Source organism: Triticum dicoccoides, chromosome 6A, assembly GCF_002162155.2.
Source record: "Triticum dicoccoides isolate Atlit2015 ecotype Zavitan chromosome 6A, WEW_v2.0, whole genome shotgun sequence".
Lineage (NCBI taxonomy): Eukaryota > Viridiplantae > Streptophyta > Magnoliopsida > Poales > Poaceae > Triticum > Triticum dicoccoides.
The window spans coordinates 620,549,593-620,562,375 of NC_041390.1; the positions used below are offsets into that span (position 1 = coordinate 620,549,593).

General features: G+C 45.5%; 1 protein-coding gene across 1 annotated transcript; it reads right to left on the reverse strand.

Annotated features, from left to right (window-relative positions):
• Nucleotides 1-10,406: 10,406 nt before the first annotated feature.
• Nucleotides 10,407-12,214, reverse strand: LOC119318566 (coumaroyl-CoA:anthocyanidin 3-O-glucoside-6''-O-coumaroyltransferase 2-like). Its single transcript, XM_037593145.1, has one exon. The coding sequence runs from the start codon at nucleotides 11,950-11,952 to the stop codon at nucleotides 10,558-10,560; it is 1,395 nt and encodes a 464-aa protein (XP_037449042.1). The 5' UTR covers nucleotides 11,953-12,214; the 3' UTR covers nucleotides 10,407-10,557.
• Nucleotides 12,215-12,783: the final 569 nt, after the last annotated feature.

Genomic DNA, 12,783 nt, shown 5'->3' on the forward strand with positions numbered 1-12,783 from the left:
AGCTTCTACATCTATCACAGCAATACCTACATCACCAAAGGAGGACGATGCAATAGATATGACATCGTCTGCGACACTTCTTACTTATCCATCACTCGGACAAATTTCAGAATCGGTGGATGCACTCAAGGAGGAGGCTGATATGTTGGACCATGAGTCTATGCCGGTTCATGAAGGTATGGATATCAATATGGTGTACTACTTATTTGCTAAGTTTCATGCTGTAGATGAAGAAGGGGAGGTGGCTCAGCTGGATTTTGGCCCTAAAAATGCAATATTCGAGAAGCCAAAAGAACCAGTAATGCATCTTAAACCATTATATCTCAGAGGTCATATCAATGGGTCGCCGCTCACTCGGATGCTTGTTGATGGTGGTGTTGTGGTAAATCTTATGCCCTATTCGGTCTTCAAGAGATTGGGTTTGCCTGATGAAGAATTGATCAAGACCAATATGGTGCTCAATGGATTTGAAGGCAAAGAGAAAACTGAAGCCAAAAGTGTGATGTATGTGGAGCTTACAGTCGGAAGCAAAACTTTGGCTACTGCATTCTTTGTCGCTGAGGTGCAAGGTAACTACAACGTCATACTAGGCCGTGATTGGGTTCATGCAAATCAGTGCGTGCCATCCACTATGCACCAGTTTTTGATTCAAGTGGGTTGATGATGAAGTGGAAGTTATTCACGCGGATAACTCGGCCTGTGTTGCTTTGGCCGATGCATCGGTGGATTGGCAACATCCCAATGCTACTTGCTTGACGGGGCGTGACTTATCAGAATTTGATTTTCTCAGCGCAACCAAGAATGGTTTTGTGCCCGTCTCTTTAAAGCCGAGTGAATGCAATCGGCTCCAAGGTATGATATGTTTAAATGGATCCTAATTCCGAGTGGTTACAAAAACGTCTTGTAAAGTATCGGTCCAATGAGAACGATATGTATGAGTCTATAGAGGAGTTGGATGACATGGATAAACTTGGACAAGGTTTTACATCAGCCGATCCGTTAGAAGAGGTACATATTGGAGATGGTTCAGTCACTCGACCGACATTTATAAACAAAAATTTGAAAGCCGATTGTAAGGCTAAGTTAATCGAGCTACTGAAAGAATATGTTTGTTGCTTTGCATGGGAAAATCATGAGATGCTAGGGTTAAGCCGAGAGCTAGTGGAACATCGGTTGCCTATAAAGGCCGGTTTTAGACCTTATAAACAGTCGGCCAGAAAATTTAATCCGAAAACATATGACCGGATCAAGGAAGAGATCGGTCGACTGCTTGAAGCTAATTTCATTCGACCTTGTAGGTATGCCGAGTGGATTTCTAACATTGTCCCAGTAGAGAAGAAAGGATCTGGCAAGTTGAGGGTGTGCATTGATTTCAGAGATTTGAATAGGGCTAAACCCAAAGATGAGTATCCTATGCCAATAGTCGATATGCTTATTAATGATGCTTCTGGACATAAGGTTATTAGCTTTCTAGATGGTAATGCCGGATCCAATCAAATTTTTATGGCCGAAGAGGACATGTACAAAACGGCTTTCCGATGTCCTGGTTTCCTTGGTTTATTCGAGTGGACAGTGATGACATTCGGATTAAAAAATGTTGGCGCCACATATCAAAGGGCTATGAATTTGATTTTTCATGATTTACTCGGTTTCATACTTGAGGTTTATATTGATGATATTGTTGTCAAATCGGATGCTTTTGAATCTCACTTGGCCGATTTGCGTTTAGCTTTTGAAAGAATGAAAAAGTATGGATTGAAAATGAATCCTTTGAAGTGTGCTTTCGGCGTGTCAGCTGACAAGTTTTTGGGTTTCATTATTCATGAAGATGGTATAGAGATTGATCCCAAAAAGATAGAGGCTATACAGAAGGTGGAGGCTCCAACATGCAAGAGAGATATGCAAAAGTTCCTTGGCAAGGTCAATTATTTGAGAAGGTTCATAGCTAATCTATCAGGGAAAATTGATGCATTTACTCCTATCCTTCGGTTAAAGAATGATGTTGATTTCACTTGGGGGGCAAAACAGCAAGAAGCATTTGATACGATCAAGAATTATTTGTGCACTCCTCCGGTGATGAAAGCACCCAAGCATAGGGAACCCTTCAGACTTTATATTGCAGCAGAGGAAGGAGTTATTGGTGTTGTTCTAACTCAAGAGACCGAAGGAAAAGAGCATGCCATCACTTATTTGAGCCGCCACTTATTGGACGCAGAGACAAGGTATACATTTATTGAGAAATTATGTCTATGCTTATATTATGCTTGCACAAAACTGAGACATTATTTAGTGCCAAGTGTTTGTGTAGTAGCTTGTCAAACGGATGTCATTAAATACATGTTGCATAGGCCAATTCTTATTGGTAGAATTGGCAAGTGGGCTTATGCTTTGATTGAATATGATTTGGCTTATGAATCTCTAAAATCCATGAAAGGCCAAATTGTTGCTAATTTCATTGTTGAACATCGGGTTAATAACAAGCATGATGTTGATATGAACCTTGTTTCATTAGTACCATGGAGATTATACTTTGATGGTTCAGTTTGTAGCAATGGCAAAGGTGTTGGTATTGTTTATATATCTCCTCATGGTGCTGTTTTTGAAGCCTCATGCCGCTTAGAATATTTTTGCACAAACAATCAAGCCAAATATGAAGCATTGTTATTCGGCCTAGAGATGTTACTTGCTATAGGTGCTACACATATTGAGGCTTATGATGATTCGTTACTAGTGGTGCAGCAAATATCCAAAGTCTTTCAGTGTTTGGACGAATCACTTAATGTTTATCTTGATAGATGTCTAGATATAATTTCTACTTTGGATTGCTTTAGCATTGCTCATATATCTAGACATGACAATTGGAAAGCAAATGAATTGGCACAACAAGCATCCGGATATCATGTTGATCATGGCATGTTTCATATCTCTCAAAGACTGATGTCTTGTCTTGCCAATATGGGAGAGGCCGAACCTGAACCCACTGATTCGGCCATTAACAAAAAGTCTAGTGCAGGTGACAATCCCGACTGGAGGAAGCCCATTGTTGATTACTTGTGCAATCCGAGTGAAAGGGTGGACAGGGTTGTTCGGCGTATGGCTTTCAAGTATACAATAAGAGATGATGGTCTTTATCGCCGAACCGTCGATGATGTTCTTCTAAAGTGTTTGGACGAGGACCAGTCAAGAGTTGCTATGGGAGAAGTACATGAAGGTATTTGTGGCACTCACTAGTCGGCTCCCAAGATGAAATGGTTATTGCGACATGCTAGGTTTTATTGGCCGACTATGATTAATGATTGCTTCAGATATTATAAGGGGTGTGAAGCTTGTCAAAAGTTTGGTGATATTCAATTGGCTCCTGCTGCTATGTTACATCCTATTATCAAACCGTGGCCTTTCAGAGGTTGGGGTTTAGATTTCATTGGACAAATCCATCCGTCTTCCTCAAAAGGGCATCTGTTTGTATTGGTGGCAACTGATTATTTCACTAAATGGTCTGAAGTAGTACCTCTCAAGAACATGACGCATACAGAGGTAATTCAATTCATAACCGAGCACATTATTCATAGATTCGGTATTCCTCAAACGTTAACTACAGATCAAGGTTCATCTTTCATGTCACACCAAGTCAGATAGTTTGCCGAATCTTATAACATAAAGTTGCTCAATTCCTCTCCATATTATGCCCAAGCTAATGGACAAGCTGAGTCTAGCAATAAAATTTTAATCAAGCTCATCAAGAAGAAGATTTAGGATAATCCAAGGAGATGGCATGACTTGTTGTCTGAGGCATTATGGGCACATAGAATCTCAAGGCATGGTGCTACGAAAGTGACTCCATATGAGCTAGTATATGGTCAGGAGGCTGTTTTACCGGTGGAAGTAAATTTGAATGCTTTGAGAATAGCCAAACAAAATGATTTATCGGCAATAGACTTCTATAACTTGATGATGGACAACATTGATGAGGTTGCTGATAAACGTTTGGCTGCTTTGAATGCCATAGAGAGAGATAAGTTGAGGGTGGCAAGGGCTTACAATAAGAAAGTCAAGTTGAAGAATTTTCAAGTTGGTGATCTCGTTTGGAAAGTGATTCTGCCGATTGGTTCAAGAGATAGAAAATTCGGGAAGTGGTCTCCAAGTTGGGAAGGTCCTTTTAGAATTACAAGAGTTGTTCCCGGAAATTCATATTTGGTGGAATCAATACAAGGGGCATTGTTACCTCGAGCTCTCAATGGCAAATATTTGAAGAAGTACCACCCGAGTGTGTGGCAGGAAGCCTAAGTGGGCAATGGCCGATATACGATTATCGCCCTTAGCACAAACATGGCCGATACATAATTATCACCCTGAGAAAAATAAATGGCCGATGGAGTGTTGATATCGTCCTTAGAACAAACACTATGCATATTATTTTTCGGCGTGCAAGCTTTGCCGAAAAACAGGGGGGCATGTGTTGACACCTGATTTTGGCAAGATACAGATTGCAATGAAGATGGTCTTGAGTGAAACCACTTTGATGTTTCAGTTATATTCATTCGACTTTATCTTACGAACCGAAACTATACTCCGAGTGGCATAGTTCAATGTTCCGAGTGGTTTTTAGCCAATCACGTCTTCAAGATGACCTCAGATGAAGGAGCACTCTTAAGGAATTGTCTTCGTCTCGTCGAGGCAATCGATTTTGATATATAAATCATCTCAATCCGAGTTCATATGCAAAAGTTAGAGGCAATATACTGCAGACTGAACCTCAACGGAAATATGGCCCGAGGTGCCAGACACTTGTCTGATAGGTTGCGCGAGTAATTCGGCCATCAATACGGCCTTTAATCGAAAAACCTTCAACATGGAAAAGTTTCGTCTCGTCGAGCCGATCGATTTTCATATATAATTCGTCTCAATCCGAGATCATATGAGACCTGGAGAGACAAATCAAGATCGGGCTATATTTTCAGTCGGAAATCCGAGTGAAAAGTTTACCATCCGAGTGAAAGTTTACGGTCGAGTGAAAGTTTACGGTCGAGTGAAATTTTACGGTCGAGTGAAAGTTTGCTGACCGAATGAACTTATTATTATCCAAGTGGAAATGTAGTCATCCGAGTGAAAATATGATCATCCAAGTGAAATTGTCGTCCAGGTGAAAATATTTCGAGTGAAAAGATTACCATCGGGACGAAAACTTGCCGATTGAATAAGATAGTGCCTTCCGAGTGGAAATATAGTCATCCGAGTGAATAAGATAGTGCCTTCCGAGTGGAAATATAGTCATCCGAGTGGAAATATAGTCATCCGAGTGGAAATATAGTCATCCGAGTGAAAGATTGTCTTCCGAGTGAAAAAGTCCAATCGGACGATCCGAGTGAAAGTATCTAATATCCGAGTGGATGAGCTCAAGTCCGAGTGAAATTGAACATGTGCTCGAAAGTTTATCAAAATGACCTTGGATGAAGAAGTGTTCAATAGAGAAGTTGTGCGTATCATCAAGACGGTAAATTTTGATTTTGGAGTCATCATCATCAGAAATAATATATAGCCTACAAATTCACTACGAGACTCGGATAATCCAGTCTACTGCAAAACCGAGTCCGACTGGAAGATAAAGATGACCTCGAAAAGTATTCAAGATGGCCTTATTTGAAAAAATGATCAACATAAGAGTTGTTCGTATCGTCGAGGCGCACAAGTTTGATATTTGGGCCGTCTCGATCGGAGATCATATGCAAGCCCGGTGGCCCGCGCAAGAAGAAAGATAGAGTTTGGGCCAGATTTAGACTGAATCCGAGTTAGAATAGAATTAGGACTCTAGGATGTGAATTGATGTAATTTTTCTTGTAAGGAAAGCCTAGATGAATCCTTTACTTGTACGGGAAGTCCAGCCGCCTCTTATATATGTTGGGGGTGACGGCCGATTGAACAACACACAATCGAACAAATCAATATACTACTTTTTCATCTATGTTTTATCTCTCCACCGTTTTTCTATCTCGTTCTTCGCTGTTCTTCGTGTTTGAGAGCTGCGAATCCCGAGGCTCTAGGGGCGAGCGAATCGACCTAGGGCAGCCCATAGCCGCCGCACTCCCTGACGGGGTCCCTCCCGGGGGTGTGGGGTTTTCGGGTCTGCAAAAGCGCCCGTCGACTGTCTTGCGTATCGCGCTGTCGGTCAGCTCTCCTTCGACGTGAGCTGCGGTGCATCATCCCCGGCGTCGAGGGTACACGTGACGTGTTCGTGTGTCAACAATTGGTGGGAGATGTTTCCAACCAAACCCTTTTGAGTTTTGGCACTGACCCAATAATCATGCGCCTGTTCTCGCTAGATCCCTTGCTTCTCCTCTCACTTACTACAACTAATTAATCCTGTTAACATGAGCCTCAATTTATTTTTAGTATCGGGTTCTCTTCAATATACATTTTACTAGTTAAATGCCCGTGCGTTGCTATGGGAAAATGATTGTAAATAAATTAAAGGGGCACCTAACGTTAGATGCCTGAAAAATTCTTCGTGTCAATCACTATTTTTTGCCATCAAATATCCAATGGTTAGGAGCACACCCCCACATGTTCATCTTCTTACTCCTCACCTGCGACGATTTCTCCTCTGTCGTGCCTACCCAGGCCTAACCGTCTGCATCCAACCACTCCCGCCAACTATCACCGGCTCGCCCTTGCCGTGGTCGGCGCTCCTCATGTCGTCCATATCTTCGGCCTCGTGCAAAGCAGAAAGTTGCTCACGCAACAAAATAATTCAAGCCCATGAGATTTAGCAAAACCGATAAATCAAATATTAAGCGGATTATAATTGATTCAGACACATACTTCATCGTAAATTTACCATACATCAATCATAGAATAGTCCCTTGTCATTTTCTTTACCAAATCAATTACATCCAATGTTCCTAGAAAAAAGAAAGTGATTGTACAGATCCAGTTATCCCTTCTAGTTCACTCTGTCTAATGCGTGTGCACGACGTATTGTTCCTTCATTCAACGTAAGTAGTGAATTTGATCTTGGTCTATCTTGTTTCTTTGTTTGACTTGATGGGACAAAAAAATGGAAGTGATTGTACAAATCTAGTATACCTATGAGACTCATCCCCACTCTCTATTTATCTTAACATGCACCATGTCCACCTCAGCATAGTTGCCACATCACCACTCCCGTTTGCAATGGACCATTTCCTTTCCAACCCTAAAAAACATAACGACCAATCTTTCTCCCATGGGAAAAATCTATCTCGCGAGGCGCAACCATCTCACCGCGATTCACTTCCTTCCCCACTTCATTTTCTCCAGAAGATCCGCTCCCAATCATGGATGATCGTTCACTTCATTCCTTACAAGGATGAGCGCTAAAAAATATCATGGCTTATAGTACCAATTCAACAACTCCAAATGTTTTTTTATCGTTCTCTTCTTAATTAATTTTTGGCTTACTCGTTTCTGCTTTTGAGTTTTAAGCAATTGCTTTTAGTTCAGTCCTCTCATGTTATATTATGCTTATCCTGCACCTATTATCTTTATTATGTACTTACTTGTTAAGCTCATCGTCATGCCCACTAAGAAAGCAAAATTTATCAGCATTAACCTATGTTTATTTCTCCATTTTCTGATTGTAGGAATATTGCTATTAGTGTCAAACAAAGAAATAAGATAGACCAAGATATCTCTCCAAATGTACTGACCCATTTCTATTTCTCAATTTTCCAATTTTTGGATGTACAACAAGTCAAGTGGTATTATAGCAATGCAGTTTACTGTATTTGTTGGCTCATAATTCGATTGTTTCCTCTAACCTTTCTCTGCCTGACCTATTTCGTGCAGGTATGTGATATTCGGAGACAAGGGTGTCAAATTTAGTCTTTTTTTTGGGCTCATGAGATATAAATCTCCTTTTCATGTGCATTTATCTCTCGAAGTGGTGTGTTACACATTCAGATTCTACTATTTTATTATGGCCTTTATCATGGGACTTATAAATTTTATATGCCTTGATTTTCTGAAAACTGGCGTTTATTTTGTTTTGCATGACTTAGACTACTCTTTTTGTATGAATTGATCGGGGAAATTACCAGGTAACTTCCTTTCATTATCCTCGGTTAATTATTGTGTTGTTCTATTCTAAGTCGCATTGTAGCCTACTTGGAAACAACTGCCCTCCTTAGTGGAAGTCACAATGTAATTCTTAAATCCCCTAAATGAGATATAAATGTACGCTGCAGTTTCACTTTCATGAGACTGAATTGAGAAGATGCCACAATTTGACTCTTGTGCTTTGAAATGTGTCACTCAAAGCAACTATCAGACAATACAATTTCCCAAAAGAATCATATCTTTCCAAGTCATTGTTAAATTTCCCGCTGCAATGCACGGGGAATCCTTCAGTTTACCAGTTATTTCATGTCTCATGGCTTGTCCTCCATGTCGCGAGACTACTCCACCAAACAGTCAGCTTCGCAATAACCCCAATGATCATCCTCAATGAGTTTACTATCTTCCTCGACAACACTTGGCACAGGCATTAGAGACACCAATTTCTGTCTAAATAGTACTTTTCTTTCATCATGTACATGTCAAAGAAGACTTAGAATTAGATATACATTGATTAAAAAAATCGAGTCTTTACCGAAGAAGCCTGTGCTCGAAATAATCGAGCACGGGCTTTTCTGGTCAAAACGTATCTTATCTTTATCATGACTTATTTTCCTTGGTTAACAATACTTGTTATTTTGCCGATATTTCAGGTTCATTAATTTTCTTTTTACCTAGATCTTCAATGGCAAGAATAACAATAAGTAGTCGCCTCATAGTATTTAAGTAAAAATGGACAAAAGGGCACAAGATAGCTGACTCGTATATATTCTTGAAACTGTCATGTTCTTGAGATATAAATAAAATACACTCAAGGGCTTGCCGTAGAGGAAGACATGGAAAAATCCATTGGCTCACACTGTTTTCCTAATCCACGTACACCTGCAGTACACACAATTGTGAAACATCCATAGCCGCAATTCCCACTGGTAAACATACTGTAACTCGAAAGATGTATAATTGCTACTCCTATTACGTAATTGTACAAGCACCAATCATACCAGGTCCATTATTCACATCCAATGAACCCAAAGATTAGCATACCCAATAGTTGAATAATATACAAAATGGCGTTTTATCGATTACAGTTTAACGAAAAAAATTCACCATTGCTTTTATTTCAGAATTAGCCCGCGGTTGTGATAAAATGATAATTCAGTTGCTTTAGTACTATGCTAAATTTCTACAAGAAACATTTAAAATCGTCACAATAGAATTGCTTCTGTTTTGGAACTAATCAAACAAATAGGAAGAACACAATATTCTTGCTATGATTTGCATCAAGAAACTTATAAAAAATGGCAGTACATGAGATCGGTTCTTACCACAAGAAGTGGATGCCTTCAGTTTTGACTCGTTGAGGTAAGGAAGTAGCATCACCTGCCAGCAGGGATTCGAGGACGGGCGAGATCGGAGGAAGCTGTGCCATGCGTGGAGGAGGGCTCAGGCATGACCTATCCACCTCGAGAATAACAGCAAGCAAGCACGCACAACTGTTACTCCTGCCCTCGACCAAACCTCATTGCCTACTGGAAGGAGCGGCGATGGTGGCTCGATGGCATGGCCGTGGTGCATGTCATCCAGCAGATCGGCGACGGCGCGACGCAAGTCTCCCCAACCCTCACTTCTCTGTAACTCTTCCACGAATTGTGTTATCTGGGAGCAGCAGACAACCTGTTGAAGATACTCGGGGACGGCGGCCAGCTCGCACACAACCTCCAATGACGCAGGTGCGGCACTGGGAGGAGGAGGGCATTGGATTATGCAGGGACGACATCGGAGAAGGACTGCAAGGTCAGGAGGATCCGCGATCTGAGGCCTACCATGCTCGTTGCCTCTCAAGTCTCAATGTCCACCTCTTTAAGGAGAACATGAGCAAGGGAGAAAATCGGCGGCTACATCCTAGGAAAGGAAAGAGAGCGGGAGAGATGAAGGGGATTGACGTCCATGCATATGTTTCCTTTTCCTGGTTTGTTTTCCTTTTTTTTCTTCCCTTTTTACATGTGTACCGAAGAATCTCTAATCAATCTCTGAAAAATCAAATCTAAATTAATCAACTATACCATAAGTTCCTCAATCACATTAATTAATATTTTGGGCAAGGTATGGAGACGTTAATTAAAGTAATTTTTGAGACGTATGGAAATATTAATTAATGTGATTGAGTAACTTATGGTATAGTTGATTAATTTAGATTTGATTTTTCATAGATTGATTAGAGATTAATCATAATTGATTTTTTCACATAAATACATTACGAATAAATGGAAGGAGTATCAGACGCGATTCGGTTTTAGCATGGAAGGGGTGGTGGGAGGTGAGACGAAAATAAACCAGATGAAAATAAACCGGAACTATTTAACCAATTCGTCCATTAGGAGTAGAGATAATAACAATATACGAGCCATTGCAATTTTGCAATTCTCCTTTTTGTTCTTGCACTGACCGCCAGCAGGATCTCCTCTCTTCTCATAGCTGGCGCAGGCCGTCGGAGAAGCACGCGGCGAACCGCGCCATGTCGGCCTCCGGCAGCGCCACGCCGACCTCGATCCCGCGCTGCCCGTCGGTGCCCTCGGCCAGCGACACCGTGCCGGGGGTCTTGTCGATGGACACCAGCTCCACCTTGCTCGGCCGCCCCAGCCCGAAGTCGGTGTCGTACACGCCGTACCGCGGCGAGCCGCCCACGGACATGGGCCGCCGCGGCACCAGCGACAGGATCTTCTCGAACCACCCCTCGGCGCCCGCCAGCACGCCGTCCCCGTCCAGCGCCCGGATGGCCGCGCCGATCGCCGCGGCGGCCGTGGTCACCCCGTCCGCGCCGAGCAGGTCGCGAGTGCTCACCTCCACGAAGCAGGGCCGCAGGCAGTTGCCCAGGTACTCCTGCGGCACCGGCGGGGACAGGCGGCGCCGGCACTCCACCGAGAAGAGCAGGTGCGCGCGCTCGTCGGAGGCGGGGGAGGGGGCGTCGGCGGAGCAGGAGCGCGCCAGGCAGGCCCACGCGAACGCGCACGCCACCGTGAACGCCGAGCAGTGGGTTGACGCGTCCTTGGCGTCGGCGGCCACGCGCTGCTTCAGCTTGTCGATGCAGCCGCGGGCCAGCGTGAACGACCGGATGACCAGCTTGGGCGGCGGGCCTACCGGCGCCGGGGGTGGAGGAGGAGGCCCGTTGGCCGCCAGCTGCCGCATTTCGTCGAGCGTCCTGGCGGCAAGCCCTCGGGGGTCCGCGATGACCGCGCGGTCCAGGAACGGCGGGGGCGGCAGCGCGGTGCCGGCGTCCTCCCCACCGGAAGCCAACCGGCAGTGGCCGGCCCAGGTCTTGACGAAATGCATGTAGCTCGAGTCATCGCAGGCGACGTGGTGGATGGACACGCCGAGGGCGACCCCGCGCCCGGCGAACACGGTCACCTGGACCGCGGCGAGCGCGAACCCGCCGTCCCCGCTCCCCTCAACCACCGGAAGCCGCGGCACGAGCGAGTAGAGCCGGGCGACGTCCCGGGGACCGTCGCCGGAGAGCTCGTCGAAATCATCCTCGCTCTCGGCGACGGTGAGCTCGACGGTGTCACCGCCACCCCCTCCTCCCGCGGGCAAGAAGAACTCGTACCCGCCGCTGTCCGGGCAGGGGCGGACGCGGCCGAGGAGAGGGTAGAACTTGCCCAGCGCGGCGGAGAGGGAGGAGACGAGGCGCGGCAGGAGGGCGGCCCGGAACTGCTTGGGCGGGTGCGGGTAGGGGTAGAAGAAGACGCGCTCCACGGGGCCGGTGAAGATCCAGGGCACGTCGAAGAAGGTGAGCGGCAGCGCGGCGCCGCTGCCGCCGCAGCCGTCCTCCGCCGCGACGGCGAGCGTGTCGAGGACCCTGGTGGCCATGGGAGGGAGGGAGCTCGACTCGAGATCCCCGCGTGCTCCTCCCCTGCTCTTCTTGCCGGCGGTGGTGGAGGAGGAGTGGGGGAAAGATGGGAGCTTTAGCGATTCAGATCCACCAAACTCACGCACCTCACCGAACAATCCAAATTGTTGGTCGCTGGCGGTGGTTGGCAGATGAGCTCGCTCGCTCGCTCGCTCCCTCCAGCTCTCTGTCCGTCGGTCGCTGTCGTGTGCGTGCGTGTCTTCCTGTTGTTTATGGCTGTCATGGCTCTGCTTTTTCTGAATGTTCAGAACAGTGGCGGACAATCACACACGGGGAACTGATTGCAGTAAAGATTCAGAGAATAACCTGACAATCACACGGGAAACAGTGGTGGTCACATGAAAATTCTTGTTAAATATCCTCTTGAGTTTTTTTGTTTTGGTGACTGTAAAAGCAACTCCAACGGGCCGACTTCGGGAGTAGCGCTCGATCGGGGACGGCTCCGGCTCGAGCTTCGGCAGCGGCTCCGGGTCGGCCTTGACGCGGCGTCGGGGAGGGGACGGCGGGGCCACAGGCGGCACCATGCAGTCACCGGCCGCGGAGAGGGCAATGGCCTGCGCCATGGCCGCCTCGTACCGGGCCTCCTCTTTCTCCGCCGCCTCCCCCTACGTCGCTCGTCCTCCTCGCTCTCGCGGTAGACCGCCGCAAGGGCCGCCTGGTAGGCGTCCTCCGCCGCTTGGTCCTTCTCGCGGACAGCGAAGCGGACATGATTTGAATTTGGGCCGCCACTTTTGTCCGTACCGATCCAAACAGATACATGCGGACAAAATGGGTCGCCCCATTGAAGTTGC